A 24,350-nucleotide genomic window follows, 5' to 3' on the forward strand; every position below is an offset into this window, starting at 1 on the left:
ATTTTTTTTACAAAAGTGTATGTCGTGAGTTTTTCTGTTACTCGGGAGATTTGTTGCTACATCAAAATTGGAAATAGGGTAAAGTACCTATTTTTACTCTATTTAGAAGGGTACCTCACAAGATTATTAATTACTCTGCCTACACTCGATGGAGTGCATTAATTTGGCATTCACAACCTTGCTTCGTTCTTAAGAACCAATCTAATAACACAAATGGCCTAAAAACGATGAAATGCTAGTGTTTGATCGCAACTAAAGTTCCAATCGAGTGCTCCAATTGTCGCCCTACCATTTGATCCAATTTGTTGAACAAAGATAGCAAACGCTGCACTAACCAACGGCTTCAAATGGGTAGCGTGATAATAGAAACATTGCGAAAATAGGCTCATTATCCTAGATGCGTTCGCCATGTTATGCAAGCGACGATAGTAATGAAGAGCTTTACAGGATTGTTCTCACTACTGTGATTAATATTGCCACTGCCATCTCTTTTTTAATGATCCTGTATTTTTCCATCAATTTTTTCAGTGCCCGACATCTAGCGTAATGAACTTCTTAACTAAACGCTACGTAATTATTTTTTTATTGCGCACTTTTTTGGGATTTTTGTTAGTGGGACAATTATGCGTAGAATATCAACAATGGGACAAACAGACTTGGTATTTTTTCACGAAGTCTTCGAACAAACTTTATGAATTGGATGTGTTTTCTGAAAATATACATCAAAAAGGACTGTTTGATTAAAAAAAGTGAAAATGACCAAAAAGCAACATGGGACAATTATGCGTAGAACGGCAGTACACATACACCTCAAACAAGAAGCACTATTATGTGCAGACAGACTGCAGGTTACTGGGCTTTGAAACAGTAACCATGTTGATCTTGCTACCAGTCATACACGATTGTGGTCACAAATGGCTACATGGGGTGAAGGTATTCTTGCTCCCAACGATATTACAATCACATGTAGTTTTCCTTATAGGACATTCCATGTGAAGATTCCCTCTCGAGAGGAGTGGTTGTCTGGCTGTATGGAAAGACAAGAACAAACGCAAGTGGTCTGTTACACTGACGGCTCTCTGATGAAGGGACGTGCTGGTGCTGGTGTCTACTATCGTGAAATGAGATTGGAACAATCTCACTCATTAGGTAGATACTGTACTGTATTCCAAGCAGAAATCTTTGCAGTTATGTGCGGGGTACAATCGGCCCTTCAACTAAGTTTGTCCGCCAGAGTTATAAACTTCTGCTCCGATAGTCAGACTGTAATCAAAGCCCTTAAGGTTGGACAGAGAATGCGCAAAATTCGCAAACAGTTTTTTTCCACACCGTATGTCAGATCTTCATAAAAATCAATCAGCGTATGTAGAGTGTTGTTACAGTACTGCTGATTGATTTTTATGAAGATCTGACATACAGTGTGGACAAAAACTGCTTTTTACGTTTGCGAATTTTACCCTTTCTCTGTCCAACCTTAACTCAGACAAATCACGGTCCAAACTAAGGATCGCGGGCCTAACCCAAATCGAAGAACTAAGCATTGTCAACACTATCCACCTTGTCTGAGTGGCCGGACATTCCGGTATTACTGGAAATGAATGGGTTGACGAATTGGCCAGGGCAGGTTCAGCGATTGGCTTCGTAGGTCCTGAGCCCGCCCTGTCAATTTCGACAAGTTGGATAAGGGAAAAAATACAGTTCGTCCGAGCACCGCAATTACTGGAGAAATCTACAAACATGTCGCCAAACAAAGGCGTTTCTACACCAACCGTGCCCAGTGATTTCGATGAATCTCCTACATTTTTCAAAGCTCCACTGCGGCATGCTGACCAGTGCTTTAACCGGCCACTGCAAACTCAATTATCACATGGCAACTATTCAGCGCGCTGAGTCTTTTTCATGTGATCTTTGTGAATCCGACTACGGAACCTCTTATCATCTGATATGCAACTGTCTAGCAGTAGCGCAATTGCGATTTCGAGTTTTCGGACGTCCTTATACAGACGACACCATGTTTGGACCACTAAAACTCAGAGAAGTACTAAAGTTTCTTATCCAATGTGGTAAAGAGCTTTAGGCTTACTCGCAGGCGAATTGAACTACTTGTGAGTTTAACTTACCTGCTGTTTGTTTTTTTAGTTTTGTGCTGTTATTTTTCCCACCCTTCCAACTCTACTTCCCCACACCTCCTTCTCTTTTCTTTCCGCTCAGGAAATGATGAAAACACACGGCACATACGACTACATACGGGAAACGTGCCATTTAAGCCAATATATTCTAATTCCTGATACTTGATAGATCTTCATGAAAACCAATCAGCTTATGTAGAATATTGTTACAGTACTGCTGATTGATTTTCATGAAGATCTAACAAACGGTGCGGAAAAAACTGCTTTGTTCGTTTTCGATTTTTGTCCGTTTCTCTGTTCAATCTTAACCAACTATTCGCCACTTCCCTCCAGATATTTCCAGATGTCTAGAATTCGTTTCAAAATAACAAGCAAACGGTACTTTCCTTGGTAACGCATAAGTACACTGCCTTAGAATTAAACATGGAACTGTGAGATATGAAGAATGGAAACACAATAATCGTTTCAATTAAAATATCCTGCTTGTTTTCATTTTCACATATAATATGTATATAATATAATGTATGCATGTATATATTTTTCTTGTTTAATTTTGTACACATATCAGTTGTATGTTACTGCTCCTCTGTTTTTATTACCACTGCTGTTTTCACGATTTTCTTATTAAAATTTACACGAGTTCTGTTTCTACTGTACTGCATACTGCTTTGAATAGATTTCCCCTTTAAGTTATTTACTTTTTTGTTATTGTTTATTTGTTTCACTAATTTTGTCGCCTAAATATGACGCTATTCCGCTATAACTGATTTTGCTGTAATTTCTTTTGATTCATATTACCGAGTCTCTGTTAAAGTTATCCACTCGCTAAACCACAAAGATTTTTGATTAACCTGGGCTTGCTATGAGGCTACTTTGAAAGGGCTATGGTGTCATATCCTGCGCATAAGTAAAGGTTTACTGGGGTTTTAATTTTGGATAGATAGAAAGATTTTAATGCATTCAGCATGATTATCAACACCGCCTGTATACCCAAGTTCGTATGGAGGAAGGAGACGGAAGGGCTTCGAACAGAACAAAAAGGACTGCAAAATTACGAAATAAAACACAAAAGATGTATTTTTGACGGAATTATTCCGACAGTCAACATACTTGTATTCACTTAGTTTTTCTCTTGCCTGCGTTTTAACCGACTGCTCAGGACGCATCTTAGATACACCGAATTACATAAAATTAATCATTTGTGTCTGTGTGTTATTCCATTCGGTATTCAACTAACAACTAAATGTACCTATGATTTGTTTTTGCTTCCTCCACTTGGCGGTTGGAAATAAAAATACACATAAAAGAAATTTGAGTAAAGGTTCCCTTACTCATGCTAAACAAGAGGGTAGTTCAGTTCTGGTATATTTTCAATTTCAACCTAGCGAGCTCGAATGGATCTCGATGATGAAATGCCTATCACCAAGGAAAAGTGTGTATGCTTTGTGTTGGAGAAAAAGGTTTTCTATCTACGCTCTAAGGATTCAATGATTTCTAATCGTTCAATCTCATAAATCGCTAGTTTTACTCGCAGTTTATTTATTTCATACTTTCATCTTTCTATGATAAAATCTAATTAAGGCTCAAGTTACCTCAAGGCTTGGTAGTATGCGTAAGAAAAATTGTGTTCAGCTTTGCCACCAGATTATTCATTTAAACCTTTTTAAAACTCTAAAAGAAGAATATCAGTCGATTTATTAGATCATCACGATTCAATTTATGCAAAATACCTGCTGGAAAAACCATCGGCTTAGCTAAATGGTGCTTTTGAAAAAGTGGCTGTGATTTTTTATCACACTACCACACCGAGCTGGGGTACGCAACACAACTGCGCAATGAAAAAACCACAGCCACTTTTTCAAAAGCACCATTTAGCTAAGCCGATGGTTTTTCCAGCAGGTATTTTGCATGAATTGAATCGTGATGATCTAATAAATCGACTGATATTCTTCTTTTAGAGTTTTAAAAAGGTTTAAATGGATAATCCGGTGGCAAAGCTGAGCACAAATTTTCCTACGCACACTACCAAGCGTTCAATTCTAACACATGCTTAAAAAAGGTAACTTGAACCTTAAAGTGTTCACATTTTTCTATGCACTGCAATTTTCAAGTTTATTTTATATTTATCTTTGATTTCAACAAATCGACCATTGCACTCTGACTCAGTCGCCCTGCAAATTAAAATCCCAGTTCCTGTTTTTTGGGATGGTTTTCGCCGCTTTGAAATAATCGACGATTACACCTTTAATAGTGGGGTATAAGTGTGTATGAATCTTTTGTTCCTTCACCATCGCAGTCTCATATCAGCTTGCATCATGCTTGCATTCGACAGCCCTAACCCTGATGTGCCATGATTCAAACGCTTTTAGCGATTGTCGTCTTTTCTTTGTGTGAATCCTCTTACGGCGCCACAACTGAAATCTACATCCAAGGAAGCTATGAAGCAGGGACGAGCAAAGAAAAGTGTTTTTATCATTCCACGTCAAGATCAGAACTGCTTCTGACTACCTGATTTAATCACTAATTTCTATCTCTTTTTTTATCTCTCAAAAGCACATCGTCACTGTTGTGCTACCTTATGACAAGCGCCATTTAGAACATTTCAAGAAAAACGATTTTAAAAGTTTGAGATTGAATATCTCGAAATTTTTGAATGTCTACTATTCCACGGCTTCTGTGAGCCGTGTACTATTCATAGATTTCAACAACAATTCAGTTAAGCCAATTGATGCCTATCTATCTGTTCTGATCTATTGCGCAGATCGGTTGACTATATTGAGAGTTTTTGCTAAAAATGTAAAAAAGTCACGTTCACACGTACCATAAGTATGACGTGTCAAAACTGTGCAGTGTTGATTATTACAACCTAAGCTAGCACAAAAAAAAGTTTAAATAAAACTCAAGGCAATAAACAAATAAATTTTTTTTGGTAAATCTAATCGAAATAAATTTCTTGTTTTTGCTTCTATTTTCAAAACCCGGTTGGCGCATTATCGCACGAAAAACTTTTTCTACCACTATACTATGCATGGAAAATTGTCTATACAAATGAAGTATCAATTATTAACAAATAAAGCATTAAAAATTAACTCTGCGATTTTATTTTATTTAGAAACAAATGGGTGAGATGCACTTTGATAAAAAAAATTGTCAAGAAATCTAAAAAAATATTAGAATTTGGGTTTTGACTTCTTCTCATCAGAATCTGATACTATCTTAGTAACAGGACGAAGCTAGCTCATTAAGTTAGTGTCGAATTCTGATGAAACTAAGTTGAAAGGCAAATTCCTTAATTAATTTAGTTATAGGTTTTGTCCTCTTAACGCGCAAACACGGTTTAAATCAATTTTCTCCTCAGTGGAGAAAAAATAGTTCTTAATTAATTTTTTCTCCACTGGAAGAAATATAGCATAGTGTAGAAAAATGGTAATTTTTGGTTTGTGTTGCCAAATTTTCATAATTTCCAGCCTAAAACAAAAACTGCATTTTTCTCACAATGCCCATATGTATTTTTTATTTTGGAAATTTTTAGTGTGTTGTGTTTCTCTAATATTTTTATACCGAAAAACGTCTAAACTCCACAATTTCTCATCACGTTTTTCGCTACATCTCGGTAACCCAACAGAATTTCAAAATTCCAATAACGCCACTTTGTAGAGATTTTTAAGACAAGTAACGTGACATATATAACTCAGTTACCCCAAAAGGGAATTTTTGGATAAGATAGCACAACAGCGACGACATATTTACAGTAAAATAAACAAAGTTTCTTGTAAAACAAAATTATAGTATAACTTTTGATCTTTGTGTGCTTTCCGAGGGAAACGGACGGTCCACGTTTCCCAAACCAAACATTGTTTAGATGGAGGTTATGCGAAAAAGCTTTGCATTAACTGTGTTGAAGAAAACATTACAAAAAAAAACATAAATCTAGTTACTTATAGCTTCATTCTTTATTTTGTTTTGATATGGGTGCGCACACACTGCTTCTATCTGAATTATATTATTTATCGCTAGTTTTCCTTTGATTCTATGAACGAAAAAAGACACTCATATTATTTATATAAATTATAAAACGCTAAAAAGTAACGATGATAAAAAATAAGAATAATCAAACCTTACTTTTTCATAAAAAGAAAAACTGCGGTTGTCTATTTAAAATATGTACTGTTGTTACTGTCTCAACTTGGATGCATCATTGATCAACAAATTATAAGCTCAAACAAACATTTGTTTACTAACAGATCTTCTGTGATTTGTATTTGTATGACAGCGTATGCGGAAACGGTTGTGCCAAAGCGGATTTTGTTGCTTCTATGATGCAATTTTATTCATAGCAAGAAAGGGAATTATGTGTGTATAGAGTGCAAACAAAGTCGTCATTAAAAATAATGAGTGATTATCGTTCATTTTCAATATAGTGTTTTCCACTACGAACTAGTAAGTAATAATATAACAATATCAGTTGTCAGTTTCACACTTTTAGACAGTTTGCATCTCTTGGAAGAATATTTTAAGCTCCTCTCTATCGAAAAAATATAAATATAAAAAAATGCAAATTATGGGGAAAACATAAAAAATTAAATCCTGAGAGCCAGACAATCATACTGCTTCTCTTCGCTTATCTAAAATAATATCCTTTTTATCTCATAATTGATAACAACTTCTGCCTTCTACTTGTGTACAATCGAATACAATATTTCATTACAATGGAAGAGTCATGTTTTTTCCTTTTTATACGTTTTCTGTTTTTACTTTGCCATTTCGAATGCTACTACTGCTACTATTATTGTTACTATCGTCGTTACTATTATTATTATTATTATTATTATTATAATAACCATCTTGATCGACGTAACGAAATTTGACATATCGCTCTGCATCACGTACTACTACTGGATCAGCGCTACCATGACCGTCATCATCATCATCATCAACAACATCATCACCTGCCGTTCGACTGTGCCTCCTTCGTTTTCTAGCGCCACGGTTACAATGATCACCAGTATACACACCATGATATTCGTAGTAAAAGGTTCTGTCATTTACACTGTTTTGTGCCTGACTACTATGATGATCAGGCACAGCGGTGGAAGGTAACAAAAGTCGTTCAGCGAACGAATCACTGCGATCATAGTAACGAGGGATGGAAGGAGGAACAGGTGGTGGTGGTGGTGGTGGCTGAGGATGATGACGTTGCAGCTGATGGTAGTGATGCATGTGGTGCAGATGCTGCAAATGCTTCTGTTCGCCGCCACTAACTGATGAGTATGTTGCCAATGGCGACGACGATGACGAAGGAGACGCTGACGGTGGCGATGATGCTGCATATCGATAGTTTCAACTCCTATCGTTCTCTTGCTTGATGATGTGATACATCGGATGGTACTGCGGTTGTTGTTGGAGCTGTTGCAGCGGTTGCTGGTAGATGATGTGGTGTTGCTGCGGAATGATGTGATGCTGGATCAATTGCGGTTGCGCTCCCTGCAGCGTGTGATGCGTCGTCGCTATAGTTTGATGCGGCGGCGGAGTCGGCTGTAGCTGATGATGGTGATGATTGGCGTTAATGATGTGGATGTTGACTGGCGATGGTGACGGTACGACGTGGTGGGTTTGCGTCGATGGCGGCGCGGACGACGTTGTTAGTGATGTTGTTAGCGCAGGATTATAATGTTGCTGGAATATCGTTATTATATCATTTGTTCCGGTTTTTTCTGACAAAATTGTGGTTCTGTATTGTTTTGGGGAATTGATAATTGTTTTTTCAATCTATTCTCGATAATATAGACGTACTAACATATATACGCTAGTAGATAGTAGACTGATTGGTTGATACTATCGATTTGCTCCAGTATAGTATTATCATCATTACTATCTTTGCTGTTTAGTTAATTTGATTTTGATTTCATATGCTAATATTTATATATTGAAATGTGTGATTATTCTACTAAGAGAAATGGTTACTGGGAGGGTTGAAAGTGGTACTGAGTGGTTTCTATACGCTAGTTTTTACTTTTTTGTTTTGCGAATTAATAATAACTGTAATTTACCGTATTCTCTGGACTATGTTCATTATGTTGAGGTTCTATTTTAAACTCCATCTGCGGACTGCTGGTAACGCCGGCCATCGTTGCCGCAGTTGTCACCACATTGCCTCCTATTCCGCCGATGCCGCCGACGTTACCACCTCCGCCCGCGCCTCCTCCACCATGATTCGAATGTGAATTGGCGCTGTTTGGTGTATCGTACTTGCCACGCTTAAACCGTCCGTACAGTGAACTGTAAGGCAGATTGTAATGGATGGCAGCTTGGTTTATCGACATGTGTCCTTGCCTGTAAAGATAGAACACGAATCGCAAGAAAAAGAAGAAAAACATATTACCTAAAGTAAAATCCACCACCACAATCATGCTGCTATAAAAATTATCTAGTAATTTTCGTCTGATTCAACACAAAATTACTTTACTCTTGCAAAACCTTTTTTTTTTTGATTAAGCATTAGACAATATTAAACTTCATCAAATAAATGGCTTTTTGCTCCGTATCTTTCAACGGGTTGTATCATAAAGGAAATATACTGTTTTCATTTTCTAAAGAAATGAAAAAAGATAGAAGAGGAGAGTTGTATCCTCTAGGTTGTCTATTCCTATGGAAAATCTCTATTTATTACAATCATAGTCATCACAATTGAATAAATTTCGTATTGAATCCCAATCTACTTTGGTACTGATCATTTATGCCTTCGCGGTTCACTAAGAAGTAATTCTTACACAGCCGCACAGTAGCACGTCTCCCTACAAAATTGTGACAAAATTATAAAAAAATTGGCTTATATGGCTAAAAATTGGATTTTCAGCGAATTTTATGTCGGCTATCAGCTTTGAATTCCTATAATTCATTTTCTAAAGTATTTTCGTATAAACCTATCTGAAAGCGGTTATGTCATGTCAATAGTAGTAGCCAATCACACCTTATAGCAGAAATTGTTTGTCAAATTGGTAAAAATCAATAACTGTTCAAGAATATGGAGTCCCTATAAAGCTACTTTCGAAGACAGGAATATAAAGTCTTTGGCGCAAAAATGTGCAAGATGAGACTAGTATACCTTAAAACTATACAAAATTATGAGTCAGATATGTATTATGAATTCATGGAAAAAAATCACAAAAACTGTAAGACGTATAAATATAAATTGCTAATATTACATTGAATTTCCAATACTTGATGAATATGTTTTGAGCAAAAAGTTTAAATCTATAGATTAACACGATTATTCTTCTTCCAATTAACTCGAATCGATCTTGTAGTTCTTGACATATTGTCATTTGAAGTTCGAAGATGTTTTAAATTCGTGTAAATTGAATTGAACAGAGATCGTCGACATCAGTTGCTTCCATGACATATTACAAAATAAATTCTTCATCCAATTAAACTAAAATTTTGGCATAGTTTTATTTAAGCTTAGAAAAAAATAAAATATCTTCAAAAGATATACAAAAATAACATTCATTTTGGTATTTTGTCACACGTCATGCCACTGCGTGTCGCTCTACACATAATTTCCCCATGTGTACAGGAAATCCTATAGCATATCAGACAATTATTCGTCAATATGAAATTCCAATCTGCACTCGGAAAATATATTTTTCTTCGCGGACCCCCAGCAAAGACTTCGCGGCCATCTAGGGTTCCGCGGACCCCAGGTTGAGAATCACTGCATTAGAGAATGTGCATGATTGCAACCAGGACAACTGTAGGAGTCGCTACTATGCTGTCCCTACTATATGAACGTTCCAAACTGTTGTAGCTCTCATAAACATAAACATAATAATTGTTACACTCACTTTACAGATTCTAAGGCTTCCATCATTGCATCTTCGGACCAGGGCGTCGGGTTGGATCGGGATAATTCGATTCCTTCTCGCTTGCAACGTCCATAAAGCGTACCGGTGGGAATACCAAACTCCGTGCTAGCCTTCTGCACGGACGTCTGACCAGCACGGATCGCTTCCAAGGCACGGTCTAGATCTTCGGCAGACCAAGTAGTGGGTGCTGCGTTGAACGGTGCTGCCAGCCGGATACCCTCGCGTCTGGCAATCTTGTATAGAGTAGAAGAGGGAATACCAAATGCCTTCGATGCCTTATTGGCTGATATCGTTCCGGTTCGCAATGCTTCCAGGGCACTGTTTAACGAGTCTTCGTTCCACGTTTTGGATGGTCCTTCCTTCTTCGGTGTATCGATACCAAGCCGATGCGCTCTCTGCCATAGTGTCGTCGAAGGTATGCCATATGTAGCGGAAGCCTTTAATTTAGTTTTTTTAGACTGCAATTAGTACAGAACTATTCCGGAAAGACAAAAACGTAGTTGCATGTTAATTGTACTCACCTTTGTTAAACTCATATTATGGGTGCGCAGCGCATCCAACGCTGATTCCATATCCTCTGCCGTCCACGTTTTAGGACCGCTTGGTGTCTTAGGATCACTAGCATTCGGACTGGTCAGATTGGTGTACTGCATCGCCGAGCCATCCAGAATACCAACTTTTGAATCTTCGCTGGCATCTGATTGATATATGTCTACGTGTGAGATTGCGGGAGGAAAAAATAGTTCGAATTAAATATAATGAAGATAAAAGTTGGTTATACACACGCCTGCACCTCTCTCGTAAATAAAAAAAATATACATACCACTCATCTGACTCTGGTTCATCATTCCTGAGATCTCTGGTGTCACGACCATTCCATGCATTGACGATTGGTCCTGTTCCACTTCCATCTGTTGCTGGTGCTGCTGATGTTGCTGGTGTTCTGCTTCAGTCATAATCTCTTGTTTTAGGGTGATTCGCGTTTTCATCTCCATTTGTGTACCGTTGTCTGTTGTAGATGCGACAGTGACCAGATTTTCCGGATGATGTTGGCTAGATGAACTCGAAGCGTTTGACGCTGGACTATGGGTGGAGAGGTGTGAGTGTTGCGACTGCTGATCGATTAGTAAAACGTGTTGCTGATGTTGAGGTGGTTGCTGGGGCGATGGTTGATGAGGTGACATTCGCTGATCGACTTGTTGGGGTTGAGGCGTCTGTCGGTGTTGCTGTTGTTGTTGTTGATGCTGGTGCTGCTGCTGTTGCTGTTGTTGATGTTGCTGTTGTAATAAATGCTGTTGCTGCTGTTGGTGCAACATTTGCTGGTGTTGTAACTGCTGCTGGGTTTGCGAATGCATCTGGTGGGCAACTTGGTTGTCCAACTGTATCGCATCCTGTGGATCAAGTGACCGAAGCGTTTCGAACTTGACCCGAATATCGCCATTGTTTGAGATTGAATCTGGCATGGAATACAACAAAAATCGGTTACTTTTTTGTTATTTGCACGATTTTCCCCGATGAGGGACAAATCGTTGTTGTCTAGAAATTAAAAAAAAATGGACTACTAACACTTACTGGACAGATCACGTGTGTCGTGGCTAGGAGCACAATTGATATCAACATGTTCTGTCACCGGTGTCGCTGTTGGCGCTGGAGGTTCCGGGGCAAAATCCAGGTATCCCATCGAGACGCCCATAACGGATCCGTTCTAAAAATGGAAAATCAATTATTATAACCTACATCCGCATAATTCTCCGCTAAGCTCGATAGTTTACTCACTATGCCAACTCCCATTCCGAGGCTAGTCATTTTGCCTTTTCCTTCTTTGCTGGGCGTCGCGGTTAAATCACGTGATTCTAGCACGACTACAGGCGATGATCCATTATCTGCCGGGGCCGATTCTGAATTACTGCTATGGCTTCTGCCTGATGATGACTTATGGCCACTTTTGGAATCCTGTCCGCTTTGGTTATTGTTGCTTTGCGAGGAGGAAGTATTGTTGTTTCGTGTGTTTGTTGACGACAGCGATCCTGGAGGAGGTGGGTGACGATTGTCTGGGGATCGCGAACGGTACGGTTTGTAACGTTTGATTGATGGCGAGAAATCCTGTTCGTACTGTGGTTCGCTTACTTCGCACAATCCTTTAATCTTTAACTGCTCTGCAGTTCGCAAAAGGCTCTGTGGATGAAAACAAAAAGTAACACTGATGTTAATTTGAAGTCTTGTTAAAAACAATTGTTACTGTTATTCTCTGTTGTATGCTATGAAATGTTTGTTCTGATTTTTTTTTATTGTTTTCCGTTACAGATAGGACATAACTAAGACACGAACACCACCGATCTCACCAACTCCAAACCTAGCTGAAGGCGAATTAAAAATTGCTATTATTTCATTATCGATAAAATCTAAATACGTTTACCACCAGCTATGTTCCGTAATGTAGAAGGATCAGTGTTAAAAGAAAGTACCAAATACTAACGAAACTGACTGGTAGTAACCAATGTGAAAAGATAGCGTATCAGCTTCGCCGGTTTACTTTCAACGATGCGCGAAAAAATCGTGAATAAAAATGGGAAGCTCGAAAATAAAATAAAACTCCCCAGGAACAAAAAAGCAGACTAATATACACACAAACTGACATGCGAAGTGAAATTTCGGCGATATATTGTGTTGTGCGGTAGTATGCTTGCAATAAGCCACAAAAGAAGCTACAGAAAGACACGAGCACGCGTTCGACTATGAACCGTGTGTGTTGGTTTGGGTACTGAACTGAAACCCCCACAGCGATCTGTCATATACGCTGCAAACTTACGTGTGCATGGGCCAACTGACGAAAACATCTATAAACGTATTAAAAATCATTGCAGAACTACAGTTGCAACTAGGCAATTTGAAATCCGTTGTGCAAGTAGCTTTTCAGAAGAACTTATCCAAATTGCATAGAATTTGACTAAATTGTTCTGAAATGGTACTTCATTTATCAATGGGAAATTTCTTACTACCATCAGAGCTCATTTGTTTCAATTTATTATTTCTAAACACTATAATACCTAGGCTTTTTTCATTTTTCTAATTTTACTTGACCCGTTATTTATTCCTTGTGCATACTCTAATTTAGTGTGGCAATTTCAAGTTAAACCACTGCCCTTGGTAGACGAGGCGAGCTTCGAAGCGCTGTAAGTTTCTATCCCTATTAAAAATTTAAAGAAAAATACTCAAGGAGTTGTACTTTCAGATAATGTAAAACAATCGAATTCGCAGCAACTCGCAACGGACAACTCAAACTCCGTTCAAGATTTAGCATGTAATTTTTACCCGAAACAAAAAAGTGAAATACTTCCGTGTTCGCAAGGCTTTTCTACACAGGATAGACTATTATGGTGATTAAAAGATGAAGTTTAAAATATTTTAGTCATGTTTAAAATAAAGTACTCGATTTTTTCACCATTTTTTAGCAGTAAGTGCGTTCCTAACACTGTAATATAAGATTTTGTATTACATTTTTTAGTTCAGTGTGTGTACAATGTAATTATTCAAAAGGTGTTTTACGTCTATACATACATTTACAGTGTTTTTGTAATCGGGCACGAAATTTTGAAAACCAAGTTTTGTAAGGAAAAAATCAAATTAAAAGAAGCTTACAAGCATGAGATGTTAAACAGCTACCCTGAAACATTGCAAGCATATTCTCTGACAATAATTCTAACGATTCAAGCAAAAAATATCGATTTTTTGGAGCTGACTGGGGATGAGGAGATGCTAAAAAATTACTTCAAACTAACAAATTGGATGAAATTAATAAAAAGAATCACTGAACAGAATAATTAAAATTAATAAAATGCAGAAATTGAATCAAATGCTTAAGCTGGAAAAAAATAAAAACAATAAAATGTATGAAAGGAAAATAAAATTAATTAAATGAATGAATGAAATAAAGCAAAAAAAAAATTGCTTGATTATTTAATTCGGGTTGACTATTCAAACGTATCATTACAACGTTGAACAATAAATAGGTGCCAAAGGGTCATCCACAAACTTTTTTTGGTGTCTTCAACAAAGTTGCTCGCAAAAGTAAAAGTTACAATTTTATGGAAGACATCATTTCAATATAATCACTTAAAAGACTTATAGGGGTATTAATCTGTGAAAACATAATTCCAAAAGAAATAGCATATTTATACCCATTAAATTATTCGAAGATGTTGGCCTAACATAAAGTGTTTTGGCGTTTATAATTGATTGCAAGTTTTTGGTCTTATTTGGAAACGGTAAAAATCATTTTTCGTATTTAATGTTAAATATCTATTTTGACTGTAATCCGATTTCAACTAACTATAGCTCATTTGAAAAGAAAGGTAAAAGCTTTTTGGGGATATTTCTAGACCGTTAATCTGTGTTGTCAATTTTGACAGTTAATCTCAAAAAAACTGCAAACAATATAATTTTTACTAATAAAATTTAATTTAAAAATAGGGTATTATTAGGGGAGAGTGGGTACGCTTGATCCCGCTTTTGTTTTTTTCTCATAACTTTTCAATGAAATAAAAATTTCAATTGAAAAATTCACCATTTTGTAGTCAATTCGAATTGTAAGAGCTATGAATAATGTGTAAATCCGAATACTATGTCCTGTCAGTAATATGAACGGTTTTGAAAATCATGTCAAAGCGAGGTTTTTGTAAAAACGTGTGGTAACTTGATCCCCCGCCTACTAGGGCTAAAGAAACAAAGTACACTATGACCTATAGACACGAAAGTTTAGCTAACCACCTATCCTGACAAATTAATTAATAAGACTACCTTTTTAGAGGCACGACAAACTTTAACCACAACAGAAAGTCAAGACAAGTATTTGTGGTAACAGGGCTGTTTAACTGGCTCTTCAATAACTTATACCATCATTTGTTCACGGAAAAAAACATTTTAGATCAATTAATAGGTCCAGATACGTTATGAAAATGATGTTTTCCTATTTCTATACATTTAGAAAGTGTTTGAGAGAACTAATGATAGGGATTAAGAATACCCAGCGGGAACAAAATTTAATATTTTTGTATGTGTTGTGAAACTTTTTATTCGAAAAAAGTGTTTTTTCTAGGCTAAATCCCTTAGAAAGTAATCGTATTTTAAAATATTCATAAATAATTCATTCGACGATTTCAAACAACCGTTCAAAAAATTTGTGAAGGGATCTTCGAGATGGATTTAAACACATATTTTCTAAAATATTATACAACTTTTCCAAACTAAACATCAGATTTGTTTTTTAAACATCATAAACGACCAAATACTTCATTTTCCTTTTATATTGTGATAACTTTGCGTACAGATTAGGAGATATGGCCAGGGAATCCAAGTGTCCTCGCTCTCCCCTAACATTTAACTCAATTCGTTGAACAAAGATGGCAAACGCTCTAACCAACGGCTTCAAATGGGTAGGGTAATAAAAATGGGCCAAAATAGGCTCATGGCTCCCTGTCATAGAAACTAAACATCAGAATGAAAAACAAATTAATAGCTTTCTGTCTGAGTGTTAGGTCTTTCATTTAGAATTGATATGTATAAGATCGGTTCGGTTATTACTGAGAAACGCGAATGAGATTTTGTCACAAACATATATACATTGTCCCAAATCGTCGAGTTGAGACGATTGGTATATAAGACTCGGCATATCGGACCTCGGAAAAAAAGATTGAGTGTATTCTATATATTTTTATAGGAAATGTAAAACACTCATTAATTCTTAATACGAAGAGATAGCGAATTGATTTGTGTCGTAAACAAATGAGTTTTTAAAGTGTCTTCAACTTTTCAGAACACGATCAAAAATTAAAATAAATACCCAAAAAATGGACGAATATTGCTGAAGATACTAAAGTTTCAGAAAATAAAATTATTTGTTTTGTGCAATCTTTTCCGTTTCAAAAATCGTAAAAAAAATTTTCTCTAAGTTCAAGAGACTATAGCAATGAATTAAACACTAAAAAAACTTTGAAACACAATTTGGCTTCTAATATACACAGAAAAAATGGAATCTTGAAATGTAAAAGCAACGCCAATTTTGCTGAAAAATGGCTTATTTTCATAAATCGCATGCGCGGAACCTTTCGATGACTTTTTAAAAAAATTACTTGTTCTACAAAAGTGCTCTAGAGGGTCCTCTACAAATAACGCTTTTTAAGACACTTTTGAGAATGAATTGCAGGAGAACCATTAACGCGAATGGAATGAAGCTTTATGGGTTCGAAAAATTTGGGAAACATGTGTAAAGCTCCCGAAAACTATACTAATGCATATTACGTTAAAACCTTTAAGGATAACAAACATTTGTAGAGAACATTGAAATGTCCATATCTTGCATTGTAGAGTTTAGCACCTTTAATTATTTTTTAATAACAATATAATCTTAATAAAACATCCTGAACAAGTGATTAATCGAGTATGATATTAACTAGGGTAGACGAGCCCTTATTCATCTCATTAGTCAAAATGTCACGCTATTTCGTTGATAACTCGATTTACAGTGATTTACAGTCTACGCCTAAATAGGTATCACCATGTTTGCTTCGATCCTAAGAAACAGTACAATTAAATATCTTACCTGGAAAATGTATTATTCTCGCGTTTGAGCGAAGCGAAAAGTCGAGTACAAGGCGCCCTTATTCATCCTACCATTTGAGCTAATGCGTTGAATAGAGATAGCAAACATTGCTCTAACTAATGTGTTCAAATGGGTGGGATGAGTAGAGGTGCTAAGATGAATTAGGGCACAGTAACCCTACTGCTGACTAAGGAGATATTGAAAAAACTTGTTCTACATCGATCCTCAATGTGTTTTTTGGATCACACAGTTAGTGAGTGCACGGGATCTCTGATAGAACAATATTTTCACGAAAAAACCGGTATGAAATACTCAATAATCGAAAGTTTAGATGCTCCAGCTTCTAGATAGTTTTTCAAACTAGAAAAGATTACAACTTCAGGTGGGTGAATTAGTGGACATACAGTATCATAAATCCTACCGAAGACACAACTGACCGAAATTTAGTGGGTTTCGTTTTTGATAATGAAACGTGTTGAAAATTGCAAACAAAACGATATTTAAAATTTTAATTTTGATAGAACAATATTATCACAAACAAATCAATATCACTGAAGCACTCACTAAATAGATGCTTGCTTCTGCTTTATACGAAACAAGCTTTGAAATGTTCTTTCTAAGGCTCTAGAACCTTGTAATTTTTTTTTTTAAATTGATGAATGGATAACATAAAATAAAATTTCAGCATGACGCATTATTGTTTTCTAACATCAATGGTTTAAGCGTATGTTTTGTTTAATACTAAAATTTATAAACAATTTTTCACATTTCTCTGTGAAATCATTTTCATGTGCACCGATTTCTATGATTACGTTTGTTAGTAGGTTACTAGGACATTGATCTAATGTTAGTTCCAGTGAGGTGAAACGCTCCTTGTAAATTATCCTGTTGAAATTAGTTGATATTTTGAATAGTTTCTCTTCGGTTTTGCGATTCATACACTAACAAAATTCTTCTATTTTACCGCAAAAATACGACAATATAGAAAACGTTACAATTCTGCGCATCTACCAAGTTGAGAAAATATTTACACAACCTAGACACTAATAAAATATTTTTTAAATATGACAGAATTAATAAACACATATGTTTAGGTCTTCTGAACAAAATAGAATTTTCAGGACCAGTATTCTAACGCGTAATTGGAAATAGTAAACTGGGATAAGGTCATATGTGTTTTTAAGCACGTTAAACAGAAAGCGACAGAGAGAGAAAGAGAGAGGGAGAAAGAGAGAGAGAGAGAGAGAGAGAAAGAGAGAGAGAGAGAGAAAAAAGAGAAAGAGAGAGAGAGAGAGAGAGAGAGAGAGAGAGACGTGAATGCGGCAGGAAGATATTTAAAAGTATTCATTTGCATTGTAGTAAATAGAAGGGAATGTAATATGTCTGGGCTATGTACAGTGTTTTAAAACGTCGTTTCGTGCTCAAAATTAATAGCATCTAACCGTTAACTTTAGAAGTATAGTTTGTTCGGAAAAGTTGTTGCCCTTATGATTGCGCATCTATATATATATATATATATATATATATATATATATATATATATATATATATATATATATATATATATATATATATATATATATATATATATATATATATATATATATATATATATATATATATATATATATATATATATATATATATATATATATATATATATATATATATATATATATATATATATATATATATATATATATATATATATATATATATATATATATATATATATATATATATATATATATATATATATATATATATATATATATATATATATATATATATATATATATATATATATATATATATATATATATATATATATATATATATATATATATATATATATATATATATATATATATATATATATATATATATATATATATATATATATATATATATATATATATATATATATATATATATATATATATATATATATATATATATATATATATATATATATATATATATATATATATATATATATATATATATATATATATATATATATATATATATATATATATATATATATATATATATATATATATATATATATATATATATATATATATATATATATATATATATATATATATATATATATATATATATATATATATATATATATATATATATATATATATATATATATATATATATATATATATATATATATATATATATATATATATATATATATATATATATATATATATATATATATATATATATATATATATATATATATATATATATATATATATATATATATATATATATATATATATATATATATATATATATATATATATATATATATATATATATATATTTTAAATATATATATATATATATATATATATATATATATTTAATTAATTTTCTGAACTAATTAAGATTGAGACTTTGTGTCCTCAGCAAAGTTGTAGCAAATGTACTCACAAAAAAATGCTGAAGACACCATATATCTAACTCTAATAGTTTGCAAGTTATGGAACATATTATGTGGAGATGCCTTAAAGTTATTTTTTGGTAACTTTTTAAACATTCTCCTACCTTCTTGAAATCTTCCACAAAGTTCTTTGCGGTATTAAAACACACATTTTTGCCGACATAGTTACTTTCTATCTGTTGAATTTAAAAAGATATTCCAAATTTTGTGATATTTTTGGGATAACTTCCACCTTAAATAACTCGTTAAGGAGCAAAAAGGAGCAAACAACGTCATAATAATCTGAAACTACTAGCTTTTTACTTTCATATAGTGGCCCGATTGGTAGTCGACACGATTCTCCCGAGTGTTATGTTCAAAACGATATGCCCTCGCAGTGGTTTAAACGAAATATTCAAGCGCACTGCGATAAGCAGCTTCATCATTTCATGGTAAATTGCATAAAACATTCATCGACAATATACTATGTGCAAAAAAGAAAAGGGATCTTTGACCACAATCAAGATCAAAGTACGAAACGTAGTTTATAATGTGTTCGAGTAGTGTGTCCAGTGAAATTAAGCAATCAGTGGATACTGGTAAGCTTGAAAAAATGACGGAAATCCCACCGGCAGTTTTGCAACTACTTTAATTAGTGCTATGGAGTTTATTAATGTACTTCGTGACATTTATAGTGTAGCTTGATAAACGTCATCTGTTCACAAAGTGGATCCTGTGGTGACTGAAGCTCTTCTTGTGGAAGAATAAAGCTCTGAAGATGACGGAGGAAAACGATTGTTAAAAATAAATTTATCTAATTTATAAAGAAATTAAGACATTATTAGATGATGATCATGAAAATGGTACCATGTGTATTTCAGTGCAAATCAGTTGCTACACAGTAAAAATGTAGTCAGATCAACTATTGTCCAATGCATAAACTCTAATTCTAACCCTCGCTAATTTACTTTTACAATACAGTACGCTCAAAGGAAACGTGACCTAAATAATCCACTAATCCACTCTCTACTAAGTGTGACTGGTATCCACTCTCTACTAAGTGTGACTGGCATTGAACAAATTTCGATGCCACAAGTATAATATGAATAGGAACTATATGAAATAGATATTACCTCCCCCTTCTACTAGGAGGTTTTATGATGATTTGTGTATTAATGTACCCTCAAATATTAAACTTACGGTTGATCGCAATGCCTAGAGCAAGGGTCAAACAGCTTTTATTTGGAAAACGTTTGCACTTTATCTTTGTAGTAAATGTACTTATTAATTTTTGAGAGATACATTCATCATTGAGTGAATTCATAAAATGCTTTCGGAATCGAATTCCTTGAATCACATAGCTATGATTTCATACCTCAACATTAAAAATCGGTTTAGTTTAGCCCCTAAGATGCCAGTAAAGCAAACAATTTTATGCAGCGGTCTCATTTTTCGCTATTGAAAAATGGTAAGTGAGGAATCATCATACAAAATGTTTTATATCTTCGTCGTTCGTGAACGGATTTTGACAATCTTTAGCTTTACAATATACACGCGAACAGAGGTCTTAGTGGAATATATGTAACACTTTACACTATGTTTCGTGGTGGAATTAAATGGTAGACAACCTGTGTGAAGTGTTCTATAGCTTGTTAGAACGAGTATTTTATCTAGCTTTTTAATTATATGCACAGAGTTACTTTATGTGGTTAATCCATTCATCACAAACGAAACGAAAAGTTTAAACGAAAGGGGTATAAGGAAACTTTTGCAAAGTTTGAATTCAACTTACAGTGATACTCTTTAGTTCCTGAACCACGTTCAGTTCGAGCCAGTTATTTCTTGGTTGTATTTATACTATCTTGTAAATGGAAAGTATTCAAAAATAAAAAAATGTAGAACTTTTGAATTGGACCCTTTAAAAACATTCAAAACTGTAAGATATAGTTGTGAGGATACGCCTCGTAAGAATTTTTGATCAACACTGGTTTCTTAACCTAGGCACACATACATATTTTTTCAAAACAACAATGTCCATAAACATCTAGTCTTGAACACGTCTGGTCAGAATAAGAAGTATAATAACTGGAACTGTTACCGTTCATTTGAGAACTGAGTTATTAGTATCATCCGTAGAGCTGGAATTATTGCAATTATTGGATTCTACTCAAACAGTGCTGCCAGCGATATATTCAGGTATTGGTGTTTATTAAATTTTGGTAGCATCATTTTCTTACAAAATTTGAAAATTGATAAAATATATTATTTAAAATTTTCCCATCCTGTTTTTGAATTTGGACCTCCGTCCGATGCTCAGGACGACGAAAATTGGACAGCTTCTAGCACTGCGAGGAAAGCACATATTTTGATCAAAACAAAGTTTTTTGTGTGCTTCAAACCCCAAAAAGTTTGAAGTTTTGAAACATATAGGGTTTCAGCTCTAGAAAGAGATCAAAACAATAAAAAAGGTTTCAACAAATCACTTCACCACTTAGGTAAAAAGCGTTATATTTTGGTTAAAAAGCAACGATGAATGTTTCTATTTGGAATCGTATAATAAAACATTGTAGCTAAGTATTCAGCTAACACGCTACTCTGCATAACGCAGGACTAATTTCGCACACAACCAAAACCTATACAAGAAGTACAATATTGGTATGTTATTTTCAATTACAACTCCTTCAAGATTATCTAAAACGAAAAGTCGTTCCCCCTCCTCACGCATGCGCTAGCCTACAACCAATAGAACATGGGGTCTTATCCGACCACACCTGGTCTGCGCAGGGTTTTGTTTGACAGTTCATACTAATAAAGGTTTCAAATGCCATTTAAAATTGATATAAATGCCATTTAAAATTGATATCGATTTCATTGTTACCCCTTTGTATCTTAATATATTATAGGTTTGTACAATTCACTTAGTATAACATAATTGGTTACATCGAATTGAGCGATAAAACCTTCCGTCGTTTCCAACTGAGTGCCATCAACGGAAAGCAGCTCGCGAGTCTTGGAACGAAGGCGCAGTTTACTTTCTAGTGCCCATCAGCGCATTGACTTTCCTTGGAGACAACAAATCGAGCGATTCGGTTCGAAGACTACCTACCCTGCTGGTGTCAGGTAATGGTGGCAGCAAGAGAGCGTTGAAAAAAAACGACACGATGACTGGACCACAACGAGTCCACAATACTCCAGTATAATTATTTCTTTCAAGCTCACCGGCCTTGAACCTCCAGCAGCTATCCAAGCACTATATTTTATGAAGCATACCTCTCTCTGTCTTTCCATTTGTGCTGGTCTGTCAGAAAGAGTCACAGCAACACAACTAACATCCAGTGGTAACAAAAAAACGGCAAATTGGAGCTCTAAATGTACATGACCGTAGAGAGAGAGCTCTTGGGTTCTGGTTCGAGAAGAAATCTTTTTTTCTTCACCGCGGCGTCACGTTGTGTTCGTGTATTGATTAGTGCCACCCCTTAATTTTTATTTCAACTTTTTACATAACTCCCCCTTAAAGAGAAAAAAGACACAAGAAAAAAAAGTACACCATCATCATAAACGCCTTAGTGTATAAAAGGATATACGGGTTCGGGAAAGGAAACTCTTCGTCTCGTCACAGAGCGCACTCTGCTACGTACACGTAGGTAAGCGGTGTATGAATGAAAGAGATAGCACAGACGGCACCGGGAACGAGAACGAGCTATGGCAGAAAAAGTATATGAAATAGTTTTTCAAAGCATTTTTTTTGCTTTCGTTTTCGCTCATCAGAAGCAATTCGGTTGGAAATGGCTGATTTTTTTATTTGAAATGGTTTCATTTTGGTTGGGCGACAGGGAACGAGAGTGGCTAGGTATAACGATGCCCAGTGACCAATGTATGACTCGCTAAGCAGGGTAGCGTTTCTACTGGTTGAGCATAATGAAAAAAATAGTGTTTCCTCCCCTGACTCGATATTCCAACGATCAATTATTTAGAAAAGAATAAAATCAAACATAATGTTTGAATACAGCGTAATTCGTATTTGAACTAAACATAGCAAAAGGCGATGACTTTCTCGAAGTTTTGATTTAAATGTTATTTAAAAATCACACCTATTTTTACACAATTTTTTCGACTACATTGAATGAAACGAATATTTGCGATTAAAATATTAAAAAAGCGTTTTAAAGAAAATATAAAGTTACGATATTATTAGTATCACTCTCACAGATTCGTGATTTTAGTTAGTTTTGGTATCTTTGTTGACAGAATTTTAGTTTCGTCGATTTTGGTGACTAATCTTATCATTTTTAAATCAAATCTCTGACTGAACTGCTCAGCGGGGTCGTATTCTGATGAGGAGAACCAACATTTGTAATTTGGAGCAGTGTAAACACAAATAAAACTTACGTTAATCTAAACATCACTCTTACACATTTACCAATGAGCCGGCTTTAGTTTCTCATTTGCGCTCGCATTGCCACGAATATTTAGCCTTGATCTACTGTAGGATAGACCTTAAGAATTAAAATAATATGTTTAAAAGTGTATCAGTGGTGTATGTAGGTGACCAACATGACATGTACTTTTTTCTCTATTATATTGTTCAGTATTAGAGAAGTTCGCATTCTTATTCTTCTTCAAAAACATTACCGATATTGAGCATTTTAGTGCAAGAATTGTCGTATATCATGATTTAGCCAGAAAAACCGATTAAATTAAAAAAACGTAAGTGTTATACTGCCGCTCTACGCATAATTGTTCCATGTGCATAGGGAATCCCATAGCACATGGGATTGTTGTGTATAACGGCAGTATAGCAGTACCAAAACTAAAATGACGAAACTGTATTTATGCACTACCCGTGTGACAGGAACAAGCACGTTGTTTCGAACGCACATTTTTCAATAGTATTATCAAAAATGGAGCGAAAGTTTGTCAGGATGTATATTCAGAAGCCTAGAATGCGGGGGTGTGATAATCTCAGATTGTTTGCGTTGTTTTCAAAAAAAAGTGTTTGAAAAGTTTTCAACAAGCATGAAAACGTTAGTACATTGTTGCATTTAGGTATTTAACAAACCAGATTCGGCCGACATTTATTGGATGTCAATTGAGGTTGAATGTGGATAGAACGTTCTTTGGCTTTTTTTGTAATTAGTGTATTAGTCGTTTTCTCGATAGATTGTTAGCGTTTCAGAACCCCTATATTGCTACAAGGATATAGTGCATTTTAGCCATACTTTCTACTGGTATATTTTAACGTATACCAACATCCAATTGATTAACACAATTGAAAATTGTGCATGTGTTACCTGTATACCAAAAGCAGATTA

The 24,350-nt window shown here is 34.9% G+C and overlaps 1 protein-coding gene across 5 annotated transcripts in view; it reads right to left on the reverse strand.

Annotated features, from left to right (window-relative positions):
- Positions 1-2,592: 2,592 nt before the first annotated feature.
- Positions 2,593-24,350, reverse strand: part of LOC131693948 (longitudinals lacking protein, isoforms J/P/Q/S/Z) — a 232,141-nt gene continuing 210,383 nt past the window's right edge. For 3 of the 5 annotated variants that reach the window (XM_058982241.1, XM_058982242.1, XM_058982238.1), the window contains 7 exons: positions 11,771-12,169; positions 11,561-11,699; positions 10,818-11,450; positions 10,516-10,706; positions 9,974-10,452; positions 8,180-8,462; positions 2,593-7,805 (listed from right to left, as the gene is read on the reverse strand). In XM_058982241.1, the coding sequence (XP_058838224.1) occupies positions 7,470-7,805; positions 8,180-8,462; positions 9,974-10,452; positions 10,516-10,706; positions 10,818-11,450; positions 11,561-11,699; positions 11,771-12,169 (2,460 nt within the window). In that variant the 3' untranslated portion in view covers positions 2,593-7,469. The remainder of the gene's footprint in view (positions 7,806-8,179; positions 8,463-9,973; positions 10,453-10,515; positions 10,707-10,817; positions 11,451-11,560; positions 11,700-11,770; positions 12,170-24,350) is intronic. The other 2 variants (XM_058982239.1, XM_058982240.1) reach the window with 2 other exon arrangements.

This window comes from Topomyia yanbarensis, chromosome 3 (assembly GCF_030247195.1).
Source record: "Topomyia yanbarensis strain Yona2022 chromosome 3, ASM3024719v1, whole genome shotgun sequence".
Taxonomy (NCBI): Eukaryota; Metazoa; Arthropoda; class Insecta; order Diptera; family Culicidae; genus Topomyia; species Topomyia yanbarensis.